This window comes from Mytilus trossulus, chromosome 3 (assembly GCF_036588685.1).
Source record: "Mytilus trossulus isolate FHL-02 chromosome 3, PNRI_Mtr1.1.1.hap1, whole genome shotgun sequence".
Classification (NCBI taxonomy): domain Eukaryota; kingdom Metazoa; phylum Mollusca; class Bivalvia; order Mytilida; family Mytilidae; genus Mytilus; species Mytilus trossulus.
Genome location: NC_086375.1, coordinates 17,379,957 through 17,405,010, shown reverse-complemented (window position 1 = coordinate 17,405,010; position 25,054 = coordinate 17,379,957). Strand labels below are relative to the sequence as shown.

General features: G+C 30.4%; 1 protein-coding gene across 1 annotated transcript in view; it reads right to left on the bottom strand.

The window, feature by feature from the left end:
- Nucleotides 1-1,852: 1,852 nt before the first annotated feature.
- LOC134710274 (glypican-6-like) overlaps nucleotides 1,853-25,054 on the bottom strand; it is a 42,611-nt gene continuing 19,409 nt past the window's right edge. Inside the window, exons 4-8 of the mRNA XM_063570563.1 lie at nucleotides 22,772-22,937; nucleotides 15,309-15,439; nucleotides 10,939-11,396; nucleotides 8,631-8,806; nucleotides 1,853-7,221 (exon numbers count right to left, since the gene is read on the bottom strand). Of these exons, the coding sequence (XP_063426633.1) occupies nucleotides 6,821-7,221; nucleotides 8,631-8,806; nucleotides 10,939-11,396; nucleotides 15,309-15,439; nucleotides 22,772-22,937 (1,332 nt within the window). The 3' untranslated portion in view covers nucleotides 1,853-6,820. The remainder of the gene's footprint in view (nucleotides 7,222-8,630; nucleotides 8,807-10,938; nucleotides 11,397-15,308; nucleotides 15,440-22,771; nucleotides 22,938-25,054) is intronic.

The window sequence follows — 25,054 nt, the reverse complement described above, 5'->3', positions numbered from 1 at the left end:
ATAAAATGAAAGGAAGAAACAGTATACTTCATTGTGTCTAATAAAGCACCCAGCAAACAATTGTTTGTGCTCGATAGTATCTAGTATCTAGTATGGTGACAGACCACCTACAAACATGGAAGTATATCGGATATATGGTTATTTGCATGAATTTGTAGAATGTACATTCATATATTATATTACTATTTTGATTGTGATATGTCATATTTTCTATATCAGTACTAGATTAATGGAACACTCTTTATCAGATGTATTTTTTTGTTTTGTCTTCATCTTCAATTATCCCATGAATTTTTAATATTTTGATATCCCTAGTAGTTATTCTTTCTAACTTTTTGAGAAACTATTATAAAGTTGTCCCAAGAGGCAGTGGACCAGACAAAGTAGTTGACAGTGACCAACTATCGCTGCAATATCTTGACTAAGGTGAATTTGAATGCAGGATAAGTGTATCACATTTTCTTGTCCTGGAAATAAACTCTGCTGTGAAACTTATTTTCACAATTCACCACGATTTAAGAAAATTAAAATACCACTTAGTATCAGTGTAGTTCGCAATTTTCAATCATAATCAGGTAAAAAAACGTCTGGTTGTGAAATGAAATTAATTTCTGCCATGCATGAAAGACCGATGTATATTCTGAATGAACGCAAAATGTGTGATATGCATAAACAATGTTTCAAATAAAACTAAATTTTCAACAGGTCACAAGGTAACAAGTTTATCAATGCGCCATAAAACCAGGTTCAATCCACATTTTCTACATTTGAAAATGGATTATGCTTGTACCAAGTCAGGAATATGACAGTTGTCCATTTTTTGATGGGTTATATATATATTTTGATTTTGCCATTTGATTGGGGACTTTCCTTTTGAATTTTCCTTGGAGTTCAGTATTTTTGTGATTTTACATTCCACTCATATTTTCTTTTCTTTCAATTACTGTCAATATTCAATATCATATGATGAATTTTTCTGGCATTTGGAGTTTGACAGTTGGTTGTAACTACATTAGATGACATATGGATTGGTGTTTAATTCCAGTGGGAAATATTACATATGTCTCAGTTTGAGAATATGTTCATGTGATATGAATTTGAAACCTTCTTTGTACTAGACAAACATGCAAATTTTGATTTTAAGTATGCTTGTTAAAGGTTGCATTTCTTTAAATATTGACAATGCAATTTCCCATAGGAACTCCTTTTACGGCTAAAACTACCACTTTTACTATGAAGTTTTGAAAAAATCTTATCCTAGAATTGAAAGTTCATTAGCACCACATTTTTATCAAAGGTCAAAATATATCGGCTGTGCATCTCAGAGTTTAAACTTACAGTAATTGTCTTAAATACCCCTACCTCGAATGAAAGGTTTCCACAAATTTCAAGGTAAACAATATGCATGTTTATTTACTGGTAACATTCCCAAGTTCTGTCTCTGCGATATGGAACACAGAGAGCATAACTGGGAACCAGTATGTAAACAAAATTTATTTTCTATGAATATTCAATTTCTCCCCAAAAGAGGCGTGTTTTCAGAAACAGCTGTATTTACAAAGTGCAACCTATAGGCATGTCAGCTGACCCAAACAAATTATTCCAAATCCAAGCAGGAACTTATATAATGATATGCGGTTCCCAGATCCAAGCCAACTGATCTTTGTTCTTACAGGGCAGCAAAACACCAATTTTTCAAGTTGTCTTTGATTCTATTTGTCTATTTGCCTTTTTGAATCAGTTCATTTGTAATTATAATTTTTTAGGAGAGTTTGAAATGTTGTGGATCTGATGTTGCACAGATATAATAAATTCTTTTGGCAACTTGATTATTCAAAATACAAATACATGATATTGTTTATAGTTTTATTTCAGTAAAATAAAGTCCTCGTTACACTGAGTTGAGGAATACATGTTCCTACACGTATAACAACAATGTGTACAGGTTCTGGAAAAGTCAACAAGGATTGAATGTCAAGGCAGTCATAACAATAAAAATCATTAAAATAACTAATGCATTCTGTAGAAAAAAATTTCAAAATTTTCGTTCTTCCATTTTGATAGCCTGGAAACCAGTCAATTGTGATATTGCAGTGAGCACTTGCTTAATTTTTCTGTTTTTCAAATGCTATTAAAACAGTAGAATACACACAAGTAATAATCAAAAGAACTGTTAATTATATATATTTCAGTTTTTTAGGGTGGTTTTTTTTTCAAATCAAAAGTAAATGAGTAAATTTGAAGACCTTCACCTTGAAATTTACAATTCAATCCTTGTTCACCTACCAGAATATTCTGTATTTCAATGAAGTTTGATTTTATGAAATAAAAAAAATCACATCCCTTTGAACTTACTATCTTTAAATGTCTATAATTTCACATAAATATGTCAACAAATTACTGTTATATTTCAACAATCATGCAAATACATATAAAATCATATTTATTGATGATGCATGAACGAAAAATATGATGAAAAGCCGATTACATTTTGTTATAGTATTAAACAATTATATTTCCTTCTCGCTTCAGTTTAAGTTTCATATCAATTCATTGCAAACTTTCTTTTAAAACCTTATGGATTAATCTCTGAACTTTATCTCAAGTTTGTAGCACAATTTGTTATCAATGAAATTTCTGCACATGATTGAGTTCCAGAGAATATACCACCGTTAAAGGACTTGAAACTATTTCTTTCATGTTAGCACAAAGAAAGATAATAGCTGGATTTATCTAGTCCTAAAATGTTTTAATGCTGTTTAATTTTTAGGCTATACACAGGACTGTATAAAAGTATAGTTTGTGTCCTTCAAAAAGAAAGTATGCATAGAATATCTAATTATTAATATCTAATACAATATTACTTTCAAAATTGATTCTAACAATGTTACAGTTGGTATATATATGTTGCTTTTCATCATATTTTCAACAAAACAAAAGTTTATATCTACAAAGGTGGGGTTATGATGAAGTTACAAAAATACTTTTTTGCATGTATAATAACTCCCAATAATTTAGCCAGCTAAGCAAAACATCAATAAGTGTAAAATGGATTTCTTACAACTGAAAGAAATGAAACCAGAAAATGACGGCAAGTTTGTACAATTAGCAACCTGCACATTACAAACAAACCAATTTTACAAAAGAAAACGTACTTCAAAAACAGATACTAAAAGGATATGCAATTTTAAAGTCAATGTATAATGCTGAACAACCCTTTTAAAACAACTTTTGAATACATGTATCAGTAACAATACTGCTGAAATTCACGTCTAAACTGTGTAATTTATCCAAGAAGAAATATTTCAGACTGAATGTATTTTAAATCAATACTGCTGTATTACAAAATATGTTTTTCCCAAATGTATATCATTACATAATTCAATCTATATCGAGATTACTATCAAGAGAAGATGATACAAAAACTGCATATCATTTTAGCCATGAACTGAGATTATTTCAATCGACTAGACATTAACAAAACATCTATTTCCAACAATATTGATATATAACAAGACTGTAGATTAAACTGCCGAACTTAATTCTAAAATGATACAGAATTAACTTTTCTTGAATCATTTTTTATAAAATTTATAAAATAACGAAACATGAATGATTGTAAGTAGAAGAGCTAAAAATCTTTGTCAGGCCACAACAGCAACTGTCCGAAAGCTACCAAGTAATTTTGGTAGCTTTTCTATAAAGCAATTTAACTACTGCATACATTAAAATGTGCAATTTTATTACACTATTAAGTTTTTCCATCATCGTAAAAAATTTCAGAAAGCTCGTTTAAAGTTTAGCAAAATACATTTAAAAAGAATAAATTTGTATGTACTTACACTAGAATCCAGTGTAATACAAAAGACAATAACAACATTCACATATAAAGCTATTTACACAAGTTTTCAACCAGAGATTTATTACAGCAAAAAATAAATAAATACACTAACCTTTGGTTCATAACTAACACATATAAGAAGTAAACAAAAAATTTGTAAGTAAGTGTGTATCAACCACAAGGAAAAATACAGTCCTCATGGTACTGTCGCTTAAAAATAAATAAAGATCCCAATTCAGCCATTTAGCAGGAACATTGATTTTGTTCTTATGCACTACGACTTGAATCAGTCATATAATAAATTATAGTTTCTTAGCCTCAACTTATACTAAAAATAAATGCTTCTTATATTTGTCTAATTTGAAAGAAAATCTTATGAAGATCTTGAACTTTATCATACTTGCAAAATAGTTTAGACAAACAGTAATTGCATACTTTGGCACATAATTTATTTACTGTTCGTTCTCCTTACCCCACTTTATTTTCAGTTAAGTAATTAAATACTGCATAAACATTAAAGATAAAAATATATAAATCATACAAAGAGGAAAATTTTTACTGAACTTTCAGTAGAAATTTTCTTTAAAAAAAATATGCTTGTATAATACCTATTGAAATATTATTACCCGAGACTAAAAAATAACCTGTTTCTCTGGCAGATTTTTTCATTATTAAAAACTAAGCTGAGAAGACAAGAGTAAAATTGCTGATAAAAATAGTACCTTGTGAAATAATGCCATGAATAAAAAACAAATTATCTAAAATGAAATGGGTTTATAAAAATTGTTTATTGCAATTTATTTTTTTTGTATTTGTAAAAGCATTGCAGAATACAAGATAAGATAAAATGTGCTAAAAAATAATCATCTTAAAATGTGCACGAAAAAAATGATGAATATTCCCCTGAGAAAACTCATATCCTAAAGAGCATTTAAAATTTTCTGCTAGTAAATTGATTTTAGACTTCAACTTTTGTGTAAACATCCCTTGAAATTTCAGTATAATAATGCTGAATTGGAAAATTGATCATTATTTCTCACTGTGCAAAATAGCAAACTTTTGGAAAAATGGAAAATAAGGTTGTTCCATCAAAAGCTCTGGTTTATTTGTTTATACTTTCATGTAAATGTAGCGCATTAAATGAAACCTGCTGTCAAATGCATAAATTTTAACAAAATGAGTGGTTAAAATATACAGCACTGAGCAGATATACTGTTATGTTTGTTTTGGGTGTGTTGCCCTAATAGTCAGTGAAATTGGATATGTTTTCATAGGTGCCTAACTGGAGAGCCTTTCCATTGATAGCTTAACCCACAAGTTCGCTATTCAGAAGTTCAGACTTTCACGATTGGTTGAAATCAAATGAGTATATCAGTCTAAAATCTATTTACTAGCGTTTAAAAAAAGCAGTAAAAACTTTAGCTCGATTTTGACACATTGAGGTATTTTCACTTTTGGTTGGTACATGCAGCGTAATGAGAACTTAAAACATGATCATATCAGAAATTATTTATTAAATCAAAAACTCATTATCAAAATGTGACATAAGTCTTAGAACAAACCACAACATTTTTTTGGTGATATGTCTTTTGTTATAAAAAAAAGCAAAAAATATCATATTTACAGCACAACACAGAAAAAATGTCTGCTAACTGGCAATTATTAATTTGACAGTAACTTTTGATTACATAACAAGCAATGATCTTATACAGCTAATACAGGGTACAAATTGTTAGGCTACAAATCAATGCAAAACACATATCATCACATAATGTACATGTAATAGAAATTAACACTGCTGCTTTTATAAAATACATCATTGTTTTAAAGCTATTTACACAATCTATTCCTTTCTGTTGGAACATAGCACTTTTGTAAGTATATATCACATCTTATCTTACAATTTTTTATTTTGATGTATTTCGCAGCGTTAACAATGTTAGAAATAAAGGCAAATAGTCCAGACAATCATTGCTATCATTGTTGTGTTTGTTTAATATCACACTGATTGATCTTTCAAGAAATATAATCTCGTTGTTATTTTTTTTCTTTGTCTTTTTATAAAATGACGAAGTAAAATAACTATCAATTAAAAATAATTTTCATCTAGATTTTTTAGATATAAGAATTTTCTAAATTTACAAATGTTATTAAAATGAAAACAGTGAAAAAGGCCTTTTTTCAGTGATGCATATATATAGTCTTTAAAAATATCATTTAGTATAAAATATTTTATGTTTTAAAATTTTTTCTTTGTTAAAATGATAGTGTGAAGCAAAAAATTACCTTATGATTAATCCTATTTATATATTTTCTTTTGACAGATGAAAATATGAATGACCCAATATAGAATTTTAATATGCAAATAATGCTTATAGCAACATTTAACTACAATTGTACAATTTACAAACGGTTGTTATTTTTCTTCGTTGAAAAACTGCTTAATGATGTGATCAAGAAATTACTAATGCAGCAGTTCATTTGTTTTGGGGGGTAACAATATTGTAATGATAAACCAAGCTTCTTTTCTATGACCACACATCTTCTGTGACTTTCGATCAATCAATCACATGGGTCCCTTGCCAGACACGTGACTATTTGGGCAATATTTAATGATTTAACTTTGACTGAGGTACATGTTTATGATCGATTACTGTCTTATTCTGCACTCTAACCAGAAGTGTTTTCCTATGTTTTTTTATAAAAGGAATTAGCAAATCTTTACCAAGTTATTCTGTTTTCAAGCATCTTTGCAGCTATTCCTTCACTTTTTCTTTATATCACATATTCTCTTGACTGCATCACAGAGTATGAACACATACATCTATCACCCTGACAATGACCTACACTTTTTAGATGATTTTTTTTTATGAAATTTGTACAATGCAACATAAAAAATAGGACACAGAAATTGTAAGTACAGTCCAATTTGCTGAACAATTTGACTGTGCCTATTTGCTATATAAAAGTATCCACAACTCATAAAACTGCCCATAACATTGTGAAAAGAGTGATTAAACATGATATGGATATAGATGACAGATTGTTTGCTGAATTTTGATTCCCTCCACGAGGCTGGTTATTACCTGGAACAGGTCTCTGTGTAGTTTTTATATTATGATATTCTGGGCCGAAATCAAATGGTTTTTCTTTATTTCCTGTTGGATCAGACTTTGTAGGATTTTTGCCACCGTGTCCGTGTTTATTTTTATTCCAGTGATGTGTATTTTTGTGAAAATCTTCATCATCACCTCTGTCTGCTCCATCACCAGACCCACCACTTCCTTCAATTATGCCACTTCCTGTTTCCGGATTAAATCCACTTCCTGTTTCTAAATCATCATCCCCACTGGAATCACCACTATGATCAGTCACTGTTTCTGATGAAAAAAATAATTCAGATTAAACAACTACAGGATATTCAATAAATAATCAGCATTTTGTTATTCATTACTATCACCAAATGTATGTAAATAAATAAAATGCAATTAAGAAATGATACTTTTCAAATGTTGAGCAATACCTAATTTCACTTATTATTTATAAAAAGTTACAAGAAAGTATTCTTTATTCACTTTGCACAATGTACAAATGTCCAAGTCCTGTACTGTTTGAACGTCAAAGTTGCATCAGCCATCCCCCCCCCCAAAAGTCCTGTACTGTTTGAACGTCAAAGTTGCATCAGCCATCCCCCCCCCAAAAAAAAAAAAACATGACAAAAGAATTTCTTGGTACAAAAATGTATCAGTTGTCTTACAATGGTACAGTATTTTTCACTTTGCATTTCCCACCTTATCATTTATAGTTTTGACTTCGTATTAACCATGTGTGCAAGGATAATACAGGTTCTGTCTGATATATCAAGGTATTGAGGTTTATAGCTGTTTTATGGACAGATAATTATCAGTTAATGTATTTTTCATTTGTTTAATCTCTTGGTATCAACACATATAGCAGGAGAAATCGAAAATTGAAAGACATGAATTAAATATTTAAAAGGGGTCACTGAACTTGGTCCTTTTCAACAATTCTTCAACATGACGCAAGACCAAAATATTTTAGGATTTTTTAAGACCCCCCCTTATTTTGATTGACATGGTTCCATGTTGAGTACAATAAAGCAAATGTGTAGATTACATGTTATATTTCTATTGGAGCTTAAGGGAATAAAATGTTACTGATACACCCCTCTCCAGATAAAGAAATAGTTGTATTATCTTTATTTCATCATTGCATAAGTAATAATATTTTTAAAACCTGTAGTTTACGCAATTTAATACATTTAAGTATTCCAGTGGTAATGGTGGTTTTTATGGAGGAGGGTGGAAAGCTTTTGATGATGATAGAAAGAGATTGTTCTGAGAAAGTTTATAACTAAGAACATTCCTACAGGTTATCACCAGTAATCTTCTTATCACATTGATGAAAATCTAACCTTGGAAGTTTACATGTACCAATTCAACATTCATCATTAAACTGATTTTACAGTGTGGCATTTTGACTTCTTGTCTTGTATCAAATTGAACTTCATCAAAGTTGTTAACAATAAGGAGCCATCAATTATTTAAGACGCTGTTTGGTTTTTGCAAAATGTACAGGTTTCTTAAATTAAACATTTTTCTTGGTTCTGTTTTCTGTTACCTATCAGGAAATCTTTAGTTTTAACAGGATATCTAGAATGTACAATATATTGAATTTCCTCTGATAAATAAATCTAAAATTCAAAGGCATGTTTTACCAAAACAAAAAAAATTATCCAAATGAATATTCCATGTTTATCAGTTATTACCTGTGTATATATATGTGACATCGCCACCTTTGTAGGCTGTTTGTAATTTATCTGTGATAATTTTCAGCTGTATTTTTTGTTGTTCTATGATGTAATTGGCCTCGTTCACGTCCACTGTTACTTCTGGATTGTTGATTTGGTTAATTACACCATCTTTTTGGACCTCAGCCTCATATCTATAAATAAAGAAACAAATGATAAACAAAGATGTTTAAAGTAACCTGATAGAAATAAGAAGATATTTTAGTACTCTCAGAAGTTACACAAGGTCTGAAAAGGATAAACACTTGATTAAAGTAATATAAAGCATACAATTTTTAAGGAATTAATGAAATGACTGAATTTAACTAATGGAAAAGGATTGCATAAATTAACATGAGACTGATTCAAAAGATTCCATCTACACTTCACAGTATCACAAGATAAAACCTTCAGAAAACAAAAATGTGACAAACTTTTTTGTCTGAAAAGCATAAAAACATTTTTCTCTTGACTATACTTTAGGTATATTTTGGTTTCAACAACTCTGTCCATAAATAAGGGTGCACAGCAAAACTTAACACTTGAGTCTTGTAAAGAAGCAAGTACCTAGACTTTCTGTGATATCGATTTACTTCAAAGCATTGCATTAACTAGACATACAATATATAAATCTGTTCAATCTTAAAGTACATCCACAGAATCAATCAAAACAGGATTTATATTATACATAGAGAAATCTTATAGCCTTTAACTGAGATTAAAACATGTTACAAAGATAGAATTACCATGCATTTTTTAATAAGGTACAATTAAAAAATAAGCCAAGTACATGTATATCTTATTACCACATTTTTTACAAGTTCAAGAACTTTTTTTGTCTCATTTTCCATAAGTATTTACATGACTGTATCTATTACATGTGAATCATTTTGTCATTATTTTTTCTTGTCCAATTAGCAAGTACATGTTTGATTTTCATGCCTGCATGAGAACAACATTTATGTTTCATTAGCATATGTTATGTTTCGCATCATAACTATGCAAGTGGAAATTTGGTTGTTAACAAATGTAACTAAGTATAACAAGCATCCAACACGACCAGCAGAAAGTAGCTGGTCAATATACACTTAATCATAGAAACACTGTCAAACAAGACCATAGAAAGGGTTTATGTCATACTCCCTTCAATTGAAGAATTCTAAGAATGCATTTTATTTTCATTTTAAAAATTTCTGCAAGGCTGAAATGTCAGTGACTTTTCATCTTTCCAAAAAATTTGACCTTGACAAAGTTATTTCAGCAGTATGTGCATTTTAAAAATCAAAACAACCAGCCAACTGAATTACAATATCATTACAAAATCAACAGCTAGCCTCAAATTTACTTTAAAAGCATCAATCATTGTAATACATGCTCTCATGAAATAAGTAGTAAATCCATTACAAAGTGCCATAAATTAGCATGTCAAATATTTTAAAAGAACAATGAACTTTTGAACTGAGGTAAAGGTCTAACAAGTCTAACACCCAGTTCAGGTTCATGTCATCAATTAACTGAGACAAAATATTTTCAATCCTTAATCAGTCTGAGATACAGAGGAATTAGAGTATTGCTAAAATTGTTTAAAAAGCATAGTTGACACATTGAATGTAATAAGCTCAGTTTGGGAATTTTAGGTATTTTTAAGGATGCTATTCCTATTTTTTTCCCTCAGATAGTACATGAATACCTAAAATCCAAGTAAATTGGTTCAGTACAAATATTCAACCTTTCACCAATACTAAACCATCTCTAAAGAGTGAGATGACTTTAAATAGATTAAAACTATGTTGCTGTACTGTGTACATGTGCACCATATTTTTTAACCTAAACTTATTTGATGCTTTTCATGAATTTGAGTCTTATGCAAACTGATGAATAGGTTTAAAAAAATGTCCTGTGCCAAGTCAGGAATATGGTCAATGTTATATTAGAGTTCGTTTCTATGTGTGTAACATTTTAACGTTGTGTTTCTTTTGTGTCTTTTGTTTCCTCTTATATTTGAGTGTGAATTCACATTATTATAAGACGTTTCACTGTACTTTTCTATCCCAAATTCATGTATTTAGTTTGGATGTATATGTGTTATTCTCATCGGATTTTGTCTAATGCTTTAAATACATGAATAGTTTGTGTGTGTTACATTTAAATGTTGTGTCGTCATTCTCTTATATTTAATATGTTTCCCTCGGTTTTGGTTTGTGACCACGATTTGTTTTTCTTCTATCGTTTTATGAGTTTTGACCATTGGTATACTACTGTTCCCTTTATTTTAGAAATTACAAACCTAGCACGATCTTGTCCATTCCAACATTCATCATCATTATCAGGCTGTGCTGCAATCTTGTCATCATTACAAACGGAATATGGTAGCTGTATCCAGAAATCTTTAGCAGCCTTGACCTTGTCCTTGATATCTCTCACTAACCGGTCTAAACTCGTACCAGCAGCTGTTGTTGGTTTGACATTTTTGCCTCCTGGTGGCTTGTACTGTCCAACGAAATGTTGGTCGTATGGGTTTTTCTTTTCAGCTGCATCCCCAGTCTCTGGTACAACTTCCCCTGCTCCAAAATTGAGTTTACCTCCAAAAGGGTTCTCTTGTGGATCATCAGCCTGACGGACTGGTGTTATAGGAGGTTGTCCTTGATGATCAGGAGTAGGATGGCCTACAGTGGAGTTGTCAGCAGATCTCTTCCCTCTCACACCTGATGACTGTGTCCTAGGTTTTCCACACCCTTCAAATATCTGAAGAAAAATAAATAATCCATTAACTTAAATCTCAGATAAATAATTGAGTTTAATTCATATTCAGAACAGTCTGTTTTATGACATATTCAAGATTGGATATCAAACAACTCATTACCATAAATATACAATCAAAATTTGCATTATTTGATTATTTTTTTCCAAATCATGTAATAGCATATGTCAGTCAATTGCTGTACTTTATATTAGAACATTTATAACCTTTTTAAACACATTTGTATAAAGGGGTAAAAAATCAAAGCATCAGGTAATAATTTACAAGCTAAACAGTAACTGAAAGTCTATGTCTCTTGTCTCATATTTATTGATTGACTACTGGGAGACCCAAAGATTCAGATTTACTGCTCCACTAATGGATGAAACAACCATAATTTATCTTCAGTCTAATGATCTACTGCAAATTACAAATATCATGTTTCATATTTACGTGATCCTCTACTGGACCCCACTCTCAAACCACTTCTATTCTTCCTAGCTCACTAATCAAAACGTGAGAATTTATTTGTCATAGATCTGCTTTAACAATTAAGTTCAAGACAAAGATTTGCATCATAAAGTAAACCTTGTATCATTAAATAAAAAAATCAATGTACATTCTGATACATGATAAACAATCTAGACAGGGTTCAAGATACTCAGGGTTAGTTAAGACAGTGCTGTAATTATTTTGGTTCTTGTAAAAACATGGTTACAGCTTAAGTCATGAGGTATTGTTCAAGGTACTTATCTGGGTTCTAGTTAGAGTTGGCTCCTGCTGCTACCCATATATTTGAACAGGTATTAAGTTTATACAGGTTTACTTTAAAAATAAGTTAATAAAGGTTACGTTTAATATAGGGTTCTAGTAACTTATAGTTTAGTTAAAACATATTTTCCAGGTTTAAGCTGTCATGGCTGTAGGTTTACTAAGCTTGATTATATTTAGATTTCCACAAGGTTATCATATGGTAGTATTTTTTGTATCCAAAACAAAGCAAAATGCCATTTTACAAGGTTACCCTGTGCATTTAAATGTTACGAATGGACTATTTATATACAATTGTACAGCATGTCAATGATCTATATTGGTAAAAGACATGCACCTAGTGGTCATGTGGTGAAATTTGTTGAACCAAGGGCTCATTTGGCAAACTTACAAGTCATTTTATCTTCTGATCTAAAAATACTTTTTAGGAGGTACATGGATGATAGCACCTGTCAGGTAGACATTTAAATTATGTTCATTTCTCTCTTATCCAGATTGTTCACTAAAATGACACAAAGGCCCAAATTCATTCCTTGAAAGAAAAGCCACTTAAAACAGCAAACAGATAGGATATAACTGATCGAAAGATTAGACTTCATACAAATCTATTGTGTGTAAAAAAGTGATTTCCTTCTTAAAATTGATTTAACAGACCTGCTCAATTTAAGGAATGTCTTAATGTATTTTCACCTTAATCAATCTGGCAATGCATGCATCTGACCTGCCTCATTAGCTTTCTTCAATTTGTTCAGACAAAGTAGAAAATAAAATTTCCATTTAATCCAATAATGGTCCATTATAAACGCTAAATCTGCAGGTAGACCAGTCAGCCTTCATGCATTAATAATCATTATCTAACCTCAGATTCACCCAGTCTTTAACGTATCTATTAAATCTAAATTCTTTACCATGTTACATTTTTTTACATCAAAGGTAATTAGAGAGCTTAGATAATTTGTGTGGCCAAGTATCATTTTTAACAAACAGATATTTGTGTCACATTGTCACTTCTTATTGCATTTCATTTTCTATTATTACAATGAATGAAGTCTGGTATAAAGCAATATAAATATCTGTTATTGAGAATGGCACGTTGAGAATCTCTTCTCTTTGAAATACTAGTCACAATACAAAAAATATCAATATTAAATTCTTTTGTGAATAGCATTAATTCAATGGAACTAATTTCTTGCTCTTTATGTACAATCAATGAAGACCTGGACCAGTTATTCCATTTGAAATTATTAGGTATCAAAGAAGTTTTTGTAAAAATGATTTTCTTCTAAAAAGTTATCCTTAAAGCATTAAATAATTTTATTTTATTTATGTCTTGTTTAATTTCAGATAATTGTGTTTAAACAAAAATAATAATATTATAGTAATGAGGGAAATGATACAATACCTCATCCCCCAAAACATAACATTATTTGTAAGGGGGAATTCCATCATTCACAGATTTAAGGCAAACTATATATACCATAAGTATCTATTTGAAAAAACAACACTGTAAGAAACTAGAATTGGAAGAAGAAGAAAACAATGAACACCTCTTTTAATAAGGTAGACATTTTTATTAGAAAACTGTGCGAGACTGAGTTGGAATTGGGAATAGAAGAATCAATGCAAAAATGGTAGCTTTCCAAATTATTTTGAATAAATCAAAAAGACGTATTTTTCTTTTTCTATTTTGAAACTTCACAGGTCATAGACAATTCCCTTTGGTAAACAGAAAAGATGTAGAAATGGTTTTGTAATTAACAAGAAATGAATCAACATGCTTTAAAGTAACATATTTAAGGATTGACAGAAATGTTCTATAACTGTAACTGTCAGAATAGGTTTTCCACACATTGTTTACAATGCTAGGCTGTGGTAATTAAAACTAGTAGATTGGTTGCATAACCACATGGCTTTAGTGCATGTATCATCATTCAATATGGAGGGTCCCAACCTTAAAAAAAGTTACATCTGTGCTAAAAGTCTGCTGGAGATGTACTTTCTGTCTGTTAAATAGGAGGCTCCTGGTCGGTGATTAATGAATGTATTTGATGCATGTAATAGCGAAGAATTCCTCTATATTAAATTTCCATTAATTGCCAATAAGAGCTACATTAAGGCAGGTTGTTGAAGCTTCTTCAAGAGCTCCATTTACTACATTAATGTGTAATTTATTAAGATTACAGACTACACATGCAGATCAGTGGTAACTTGCACATTAAGATGCATATTTTTAAAATGAATTCCAGATCCCATTTTTTCTTTATTTTTGTATGTAGAAAGACATAAAATAGACATCCATAAAACAAAGCAGTATCAATTTTATTGGACATAAATTGCCCGATCTAAGATAATTTTAAGGTGATAAAACCTCATCATTTTCTAAAAACACATCAAGAAAAGAAGTTTAACTGCCTGCTGTTAAATGTCCTTAGATCAACAAGCTTCTGTTAAGGATGAATAAAACATGAATAGACAGCATTCAAATGATTATTTCATAAAAGAAGTGAATTATGACTGTTTTTTAAGGTCGAGGATCAAAGGTAGCAAATAAGAGGCCAGATAATTTTTTACAGTGACCTTAATACAAAATCACATAAGATTGCAAAACTAACAAATCTTATGGTTAATATTTGGGTTAAAAGTTTTGAAAAGTATTACCTTTAATTCTAATTCTATGTGTCTAAAACTTGTTAAATATATTTGGCATAAAAATGATAAACAGACTTAGGATAATTTTTATATCTGATAGATGGAAAAGATAAAGAGTACCTTAAACCAAAAGAAATAATCTGGACCCATGACAATTACTTATGTTGCGTTATGAAACAAAAGCTAACCCCAGTCATATGCTTTGTTATTGAAGAAGGTTTAAACTAATGTCTTTTTATGATCTTGGCAAATTTGTTTTCATTTAATAAATGTAGCACTTTCCTCTAATTATAAAGTAATAAAACCAAACAAGAAAGACACAGGCCATATCATTTTAAATTTTAATTAAACTCAATCTCCTCAATCATTTTGATCTGACGAATTATCATTTTTAAACCTTTAAACTTTTCCAAGCTTTCTTTACAGACCAATCCAACTAGCTCCCACAGCTTCAATCCAGTCACAACTTGTTAAGTTGTAAGAGAGATAATACCAACCTGATCACGGACTGTGATGCTGTTTTCTTGAAGGATCATGATGGCATCAGAGATTTTCACATCAATTGGATCAACCACAGATTCAATGTTGAAAGGTCCCTCCAATCGTATTGCTAATTGTTTCATAGCCTCTGAAAAAAATATCAAATGATTTAGCAAACAACTTTTTTTGGGGATTTTTTTTTAAATCACTTGTCTTTCATACATGTACATTATTTTAGTAAACAATTTTTTTTTATTATTTTCAACGTTTTTTGTATTACATTTTCTTTAATGTCAAATGTGTACTTCTTTCTTTTGAAAAATTATGAAACAAACAATTAGTCTTTTAATAGTAAATTCCTGTCCATAGATCAAGACAGCAGCTTATTAATGGCCCTTATTCCATAAAAAGTAATGTCAATATACAAAATTTGATATTGATTTGACTTTTTGTATGTTATTATCTTTCAATTCTGGGCGTTTTAATAGCCTAAAAATATACATGTCTCTTATCTAGTAGATGTACATTAAAGTATTTTAAATCAAAACTGTGCTTTCTGAATTTCAGATAACAGAATTCCCCGAACCTATAATAATTATGCATGTTGACAATTAAATCAAGCCATTGCACATTATTTGCTAGGTTTAAGTGTTGTGTCTTCAATTATTAACGACTAAATTGAAATTGTTAAGATGCATGTGCACAATTGCACAACACTATTTATATTTTAGAAGCATGGCATGTTTTCTTTGTTAATTCAAAGAAGACTTCTGTATTCCTGAGTCCTTCATTTTTTATCTTTTCACCCGATTGGAATTCTCATTTTCTGAAAGCCATTTTGATATCACGTAATGAGCCTACACATCTACGTTCCATCAACGTAAAAGACCGCTGCTGAGTTTTATGAAATGTCAGTAATAACTGAGAGAGACACTTCATTACACAATCATAGGAATTAAACTTTAAGCAATTATCTGGAACAATAACTGTTTTGTAAGTAACTTTTCACAAGTAATCAACATTTTCCCTTTTATCTGTATTTTACGGTCTTTTAAATTGATTTTTGGTGTTCAATAATAAATCTTTTGTATGGTCTCTTCATTTCCATATCCCATGATACTTTTATCTAGTAATTAATTTGTAAAATTACAACTTCTTTCTCAATGGACTGCTCTTTCACCATAAATAGATGCTTTGGGGATTTGCAAAATAAGCATTCATTGCATGTATCTTCAAATGGCCTTAAATGCCAAAAATCATTAAATCAGAACTTGGCTGGAAAGTTAACTGGTGAAATGGCTACCAGGGTATACTTTAGATATCATAAATATTTCACAGAAATAGCTGTTCTGAACTTTAACATTGGACAACCTTTTGTAGCATTCCAAATAGATTTTTCAATTTAAAATGGGAGATTTTTGTCTGATCATGGAACTCATCATAGTTTCAACATGTAAACATTAATGCCACACACAACACAAAAATTAAAATGATAAAATCAACATGAAACTCTTTCTTTCATGGACATATTTGGCAGTATACTTTATAAGAACATTACTAATAAGGTTTCTAGTCAAGTAACCATCTACATCAACCGTAGGTCAATTGGTAAAGGTCATTTGATGACGGGACAGATTAAAGCAGCCATTTCATAATAGTACACTTTATCAAACTGATCAGGTTCATTAAATGATAGAAATCTATGATGTGCCTTCCTCAGTTACTTTATCCTTCATTTAGTTTTTTTGAAACATCCATAAAAATACTTCACCTTAAATGACCTTAAGTTATATGAATATATCTTATCAAAACACCTTTGTTAAACAAACATAAAACCTATATATATCACCTGACCAAATGACTAATTTTACATGTCAAAATTGATAATCGGAAAGAAATATTGGCCTTTGATGTTAAAACCTCAGTATATATTCTCAAATAGAAAGATCTTTAACAAATTATGATATAGGATATCAGGTACAAGTCACCTCCATTGTGAGTCCAGTCTGAGAGCTTATTAAATGTAACTCAACCGAATATAATTTATCTATAAAACAAATCTAAACCTTTATAACCAGCCAAATACAGAAAATAAATCTGATGAAAATATCTAAAGTGGAAATCAATTAGTCATGCTAGTTACGATTTTAAGGTGTGAAGTATTTAATGAAAGGGCTTAAGTTTCCTTCTTTCACCTTATTTCTGCTGACCAACTCAAGTTTTTGAACTGAATTCCACCCTTCCCCCCAATCTGAATGTAATGATTGACAGTCTTATCATATGAACAATAACTTCTGAAATCACATCTGGTGCATGAAAAGATAATAATGATATCATTTACTAAGCTTTGATCAATACTGTTTACTTTTGAACCCAGTTGTTAACCAAATCTCCGACCAGGTCTGTTTACACAATGATAGGGGTAAGACTATGTCCAATATTGAAAATTAGGGCTAACATAAATTACACGGTACTCAAGTACGACAACACTACCCTTAAACAGTCATTTACAATGGCTCAATAACTGACATTCTTCTAGTCTGTTCTACAGCTATTCTTATAACATTTCAAAACAAATATATCACACACATTTCCACCAATCTGTTAATTAAAATTACTTCTATCTGGATGTACAATTTGAACCTCACCTGTGCACAGATAACAGACAGATTTCAATCAAACAGAGGATTTTTTTTCTTTTTTTGGAATTTTGCCGATAGTCTACTAGGATAGATCTCAGCTTAAGAAGAAATCACAATCTTTCTTTGATGTAGCAATACAATAACTTGTAAATATTTGTCTTGATAAATAACTAATTAAATGTATTAGGGATGTACCCCAGAGTTCTGTAAATGGGGTGATTTTATCACTGAAATAATTCCCTTTGTTAGTATAGTATAGTGCTCCACAGGAAACCATTTTCCTACATAGTTATCTACTAACCTATTTTTGACACATGGAGATGTGCATCTTCAATATTATTTCCCCAATTTTAACAGATAAAATAAATAATAACAACTAAAGGTATATTAACAGAAACCAGAACACTAAAGAACCATACATAAATGAAAAGGGGTAACCCAGTCATGCTAGTGCTATATGCTATGGAAAATATAATTTCTAGAAATCTTTGTCAAATTAAATTATTCTCAGATAGAACTTTAAGGTATTATATGTCTTCCATAGCCTTGGCCTTTATATTTATTTTTATCTAAAAAGGAATAACATAAACATTATTTTTAGGTGTGACTTATCTTTAAAATATAAAAGCATTGATGATCTAATTGTGAACTTCAATTCAATTCAGGTCATAAAACGCGGAAACTTTTTTTGAACTTTTATACATAATTTCCTGTCACCAAGTTTTTTATCAATCCATTCAACAGACTTGTATACAAAAGAATGAAAAATGAAAATTACAGATTGAGGACAGATAGAATACCGCCTACAACATTATCATGGAGATCAGAGTGTAAAACAGGAAAAGAGTTTTTCTGGATCCAGGCAATTTTCTATTTTAAAGTGCTGACCTCACAATTAAAACTTGAACCTTCTTTATCAAACAAATATTTGAACTATTCAGTATGTCATCAAATCAATATTTGCTTTAGTTTCCCAACACTTCTCCATACTTGACAAAATAGGACTGTAAATAATGCGCATATTTAAACTTCCGAGGACAACGATGAAAAAATGAAAAGGTGGGTTGTTAAATAACAGGAGACAGTGACGAGACTGAATCACACCGCATACCTGAGGGTTACAAATGTAAACATTACAAGTGTTTAAACAAAGTCAAAAATGTTCCCACTTGGAATATTTTTTATAGAAAAATGACGCCATAATTTCTGTACATTACTTTAACCAAATAGAGAAAAGCTTCACAAATAACCCTCTGTCACACATAATAAGCCAATTTCTACAGAGATCAAGACCTCTAAACTGAAGCACATATTATGGCCATTTATCATTAACTACAACTAGTGATTTATCATAATTTTTGCAACCTTTTAAATTCAGTTAACAAACAATTTATATACAAATCTCTATTTTAAGTGATATTTTGCCTGTTATTTTATTTAGTTAATATCTGAAAGGCAATCATCATAATTGACAACCATAAATGAAGGCTCTGATGATTCATAGAATTTAGGAGGATCAATTTGGGATTTACATAAAAGAAAAAAGAAAATTGCTCTCCCTGATTATCAAAGAACTATATAAAGCTGGCTGATGAAATAAAATTTAAGATTTGAGGTATAAAAAATCAACTTCTAATCTGTTCTAATCTGTTCAATACAAAAAATACATTTCAATGTCTTACAAGATGTTTAAAATTAAACCATGCATCTGCAAGAACAGTACATGTACATCTGTTCCCGTCTTTCATTTCATATTTGAATCCATACCTTGTTTTTAAAGAATGAAAAAAAATGACGTTTATGGTTTGAATGACTTTCTTAACTGATTTTAATCTCAATTTAAGAAACTTAAGATACATTTTACAAATAATCACAAAATAGGTTAAGGTTTCCAATATTTGAAAACAACTAAGCATGCTATACTTATCAAACTTATTTTTGGACAACAAACACCATCGAAAAATATTTATTCATGAAGGAATATGCTTAAACTCAAGATGTATCATTTAATAAATGCAGTTTTAATCAAGAAACAAGATATATGTTTAAAAGATATTGAAATAATTTGCATTACATTTGGTTATGTTTGGCATACAAGTTCATTTAAAAGAACATTTGCCATACATTGTTAACAAAAGATGCATCTAAATCAACAAAAGCAATAGCTTATATGGAATGAGGAAAACAGTTGGAAAAGTAGGGGGATATGATCTACACATAATTTAATCAATTTTAAAAGAAAAAGAAAATTCCTTGAGTCCTCCCTTTGGATGTTCAAATGATTATTAAATTTATGTATTATTTGGTCCACAAACTTGTTTTGATATTAATTTACATGCATATACATGTATTTCAAATGAAGCTGGTCCTGTTCAAAAGAGACCACTTTTAAAAAGTCATCAGGACTGGTATTTTACATGCACAATGTGACTTTACTTTTAATAATTGCAGTAAATGTAACCCCAAAACCTAAATACCATTACTGGAAAGAATCCAAAAAGCTGCTGGCATCGGTATTATGAACTAAGTCTTCTAATTTCCGACTGAACAGATAACAATAGACAATAAATATTAAATTTCTAATTTTTACAGTTTATAATCTACCAACAACCTGCGAAATAAATCTTTTTACCATAAATGTCAACTGAAACTTCATATTTCATAAATTCCTATAAATTTTAAAAGGTTCTAAAATGACTTTAATGAGTATGCGATTTATGTAAATCAACATAATTGGGGTGCTTTAAATGTTGCAGAATCAGTAAGGGATGGTACAAGCCTTTATTAAAATGGTGACAAGTTTTTTTGGTATTCCAAAGGGTTCATATATATATATATTTGTATGCCAGAATTTAATGAAAAACAAAACTATACAGAATGGGTAAAATTATTTAGTAACTCAATTAAGTTCTGATCTACATTTCACAAGAGGTTGCTTAATTTCAGACCATATAGGTGGGAAGCATAATGGTATTCTGCTTAGTTCCAATAAACCAATAAATCGGGCAAGTAAAGTAGGGCAAGAGAGAGCCACAATGCAATTTTGCATATTAATATTTCTAAGGGACATAATTACTCCTGTATAAATAGTGGATTAGCAATAATGATCACACTTGTCTTAGATTTCGACAATATAAACATTTGAAATATTTTATATAACTATGAAAATGAATGTATGTACTAATGTACTTAAAAGGTAATTTCCTTTATAATTTACACATCAAAGGGACACAACTTCAATAGAAACAGGTGATCAATGTTGTAACTAATGTAGATATAACAGGGTTCAATATTAAAATCATTTTCGCCCTTCCCCCTCATAGCAAAAAAACATGACATATAACTTGTCCCAAAAGAGGACAATAATGAAAGTCCAACTAGTTTTACTAATGAAGGTATTCCATGCTTTCTTCTCAGAAAACCAGACAAACAATACTTTTCTTAAATGTTTATTAACCAAATGTCATGATGAATTTTTGATGTTAGTTGTATGCTACTTTGCCCCTCTAATAATTGGTGTAGTTTGTGCTTAATTCAGTAATTTTTATAATAGATTACAGGTCTATTCAAGGATTTGAACATTATATCCAAAATATTGTATACATTGATATTTAAAAAAAATGTTTATTCCTAATTTATCATTTTTCTTTTCCTTTTTAGACAGCATAATTGATATATCTATATATAGTGTCCTTTTATTCATAAATTACAGGCTTGTTTAATATACTTGTTAAGTATTTTAATGTGTCATGACTCCCGTTTATGTTTTTCTTTTTTCTAAAGTAATATAGTATAAAATTCCTTCCACATGATGTAATTACACCATGACAGATCGGTCTTTCTCAGTTGTACAATATAAGACGATTACTGCTGACATATGGCAGATTCAGATTTCAAACACCCTTAAAATATTCAATACTATGACTTAAATGTGATACTTTTTTCTTGTTTAAAAGTCAATTAGGTCTGGTGACAGATTGTGTCTATTCTCGCAGTCTTATCCAGTCTGATATACATGTGCTCCCAGCTGTCTTACAGATGACCTTGACATTATAAGGAGACAAAACACGAAGAAGTGTCAAAGCAATTTATAATGATGAAAGTAGTGTTATAAAGTACTACTGAACATTAAGAAAACTGCTGAAATTCCATAGATTTTTGCGACATTTCTGAAGTTTTACATGTCTTTGAAACATTTTTAACATTTCATGATAATCTTTATCTTTTCTCACTTGTAATGATGATGATGGGGTTTACTGAGGGAAAAATATCTTGAAAATACTACATTGTTTAAACATTTTCGCAGCTATTTCCAAATTAGCCATTCAAGAAATTATTGCTACTTTCTCTTTCTATCCATATTCCCATTTCAGTTCCCATGTACTGAGTCATCACATCCAGCCTTATTAACTGCAGGCAAAATAGAATTATTATGAATTGCTTACTGTCAAGCTGAACAGATGAATTTTTATTGTCATTGTAAAATAAAGGCACACTTAGCCCTGTAAACAAAGTTATCTAACAAAATAGCAACTTCACAATTGTCATTGCAAGATCCTTCGGGACGGTTATTCACATTGTAAAAATAGTTTTATAAGGTTTGCAATTCAATTTTAGTTTATGTCTTATGGCAACAGAATTGACTTTTATAAATACAATTTAAATGTGAAATGCCAAAAAAAGATTTCATTTTTTTCCACAGAAAGTAATAACAAAACTTATTTGTTCTGGATATTTGTAATTTGTATACCGATTTATCCTTCTATACATGCAGGGTGATATTAATAATAAAAGAAATTGCAGTTTTGTGGTTAATTTGTTATTAACCAATATCTTACCAATATAATCATTCCAAAGAATATTAAGTTCTGCATGGTATGCTAAACATCCCTTCATGGTATTCAGACAGTAATTGTTGCATGGCTTGGTTTGTGTAAGGCCTCGGCACTGTGGACAGTAGGACATTCTCATTAATGCTTTGGTACAGGCTGGTGTTGGTCGAAGCTAAAAATAAAATGGCAATTTTACTTAGTACACAAATGTGATCGACCCATACCCATTAATCATTTAGTTTTAACCTTAATGTTAAATGTTTGTGGAAGTTATATTTTCATAAGCTTTTTCAGCAAATCTAAGTTGACAACTGGTGTAAATTCTGACATTAAGTAATCAACAATCAGTGAAAACCTCAAAACAATTTTTCAATCTGATGCCTTCATTTATTAAGTATTAAAATTAAGCAATCTACACCAAAAATTCCTGACAAAGAGAGAAGCCATGCTTTGGGATCTCACTGAATTTACCAAACAAATGTTATGCAAGTGTTAATACCAGTCCAGACTAGTTTCTACTGGATTCCTGCATGGGTAACTTATTTAATTTGGGTATTCTCTAATCAATTAATAGCAAAGATCGGTTGAACTAATAATAGATTACAAAGCTATTTTTAGAATGACATCACAGGTAAAGTTCCCGGATGTCATGCAAGCCATTGTAAACAACGCTTTGCATGAGGCAAATTTCATTGATATATTTTTCTTCTTTCCGACTAATTAAATGGATGAATTACCGCAGCAATCAAAATCTGAAGGAAATAAACATTGTTGCTATGGAACATGTAATAGTGATACTAGGTACAGACATCGAGAAGAAATGAAAGATGTGTTTTTTATCCATAGATGCCAACCATTACGATTTTTGCGTAGTTTCTCCGATTTTGCCATTAAAACTACGCTATTACGGTCAAAGTCGAATAGTTACGGATTACCAATCATCGCCGTTCAATTTTGTAAAACACGGATTTTTATCATTACTTTTCCGTCCTGGTCCGGTTTTTAGAAAACGCCAATGTAATGCTTCCGGTTTCTCGGGAGTTATCAACCTATTGTCGAGTAACTAACTGACTTCCGAAGGGGCAAACTTGCATTTTATGAGTAGATTTCCCCCTTTCTCTACTTCTCCTTGACAAAACGAAACTACGAGTCGAGAACATCTGAACAATTAATTAATGGAATACATACTACAGACAACATTATAAACGACAAATTTTAGTGCACATTACCTTGCAACCACTCGTCAGTATTTTTTATTGGTAAGTGCACGTTTATGAATGATTACTGAAAACTTTTCAAAAATACGGAAAATTTCATAGTTTGTTACTGATTGTGTCAAAAGGGGGTTGGCATCTATGTTTATCCCTTTCCCTAAACCGACGACTCGTAGGGAAACCTGTCTAAAATGGATCAAAGCTTGTGGTCGACCCGGTAATGATTTCAACGTGGATAAAATCAAACGTTCCACATATATATGCAGCAAGCATTTTGTAGGAGAAAGTGGTCCTACGGCTGAAAATCCTGATCCAATCCCAGCACTTTTACACACAGATGAACAGGTTAGTTTTACATCCCCCTTTTCTTCAACATACATGTTCTTTTTATATGGAAAGCTTTTGAAATTATAAGATTCACTCAAAATTAATTCAGATTAAGCTATTCACTGCAAATTTAGCTTATTCATAACAGTGAATGATTCTTTTCCTGTTTATTGTTTAAATTGAATTTAAACCAAAAATATATTTACACTCTAGATCTTTGTATTCTACACAGGTTGAAAGGTTTGAACGCAAAAGGAAAGCGCCTACACCAAGGAGAAAGCCAATAAAAATTTCAAAGAAGGATATTAAATCTGCTGCTGAAGGTTTACTTGACCTGTCCAATGATTTAAATAACTTTCCTGAGACAACACATGTACATGTAAGTATTTAGATGTTTTATTGAGCCAGTTGACAGAAAAAAATCATTGAAACACAATCCCTTAAAAACTCAAAATAATTCATGAATTAAGTTTGATTTATTTAAAATGTTTATTACAATAGTGCACGTAATCTTAGAAATGGTAAAATCTCTCCTCTGCACACACTTGTGGCTAGAATTTTGTTTTAAATTAGTTACATACATTGTAATATATTACATGTTAATATCTACATGTGCAAATTAGTGCTTCTCCTTATATTATTGTTTCAATTCCAGTTAACAACAATTATTACAGGAAAATCAGTTATTAAATAAAGCATATAAAATAGTAGGAAATATTTTTTTTCATATACATGTACAATTTTGTAA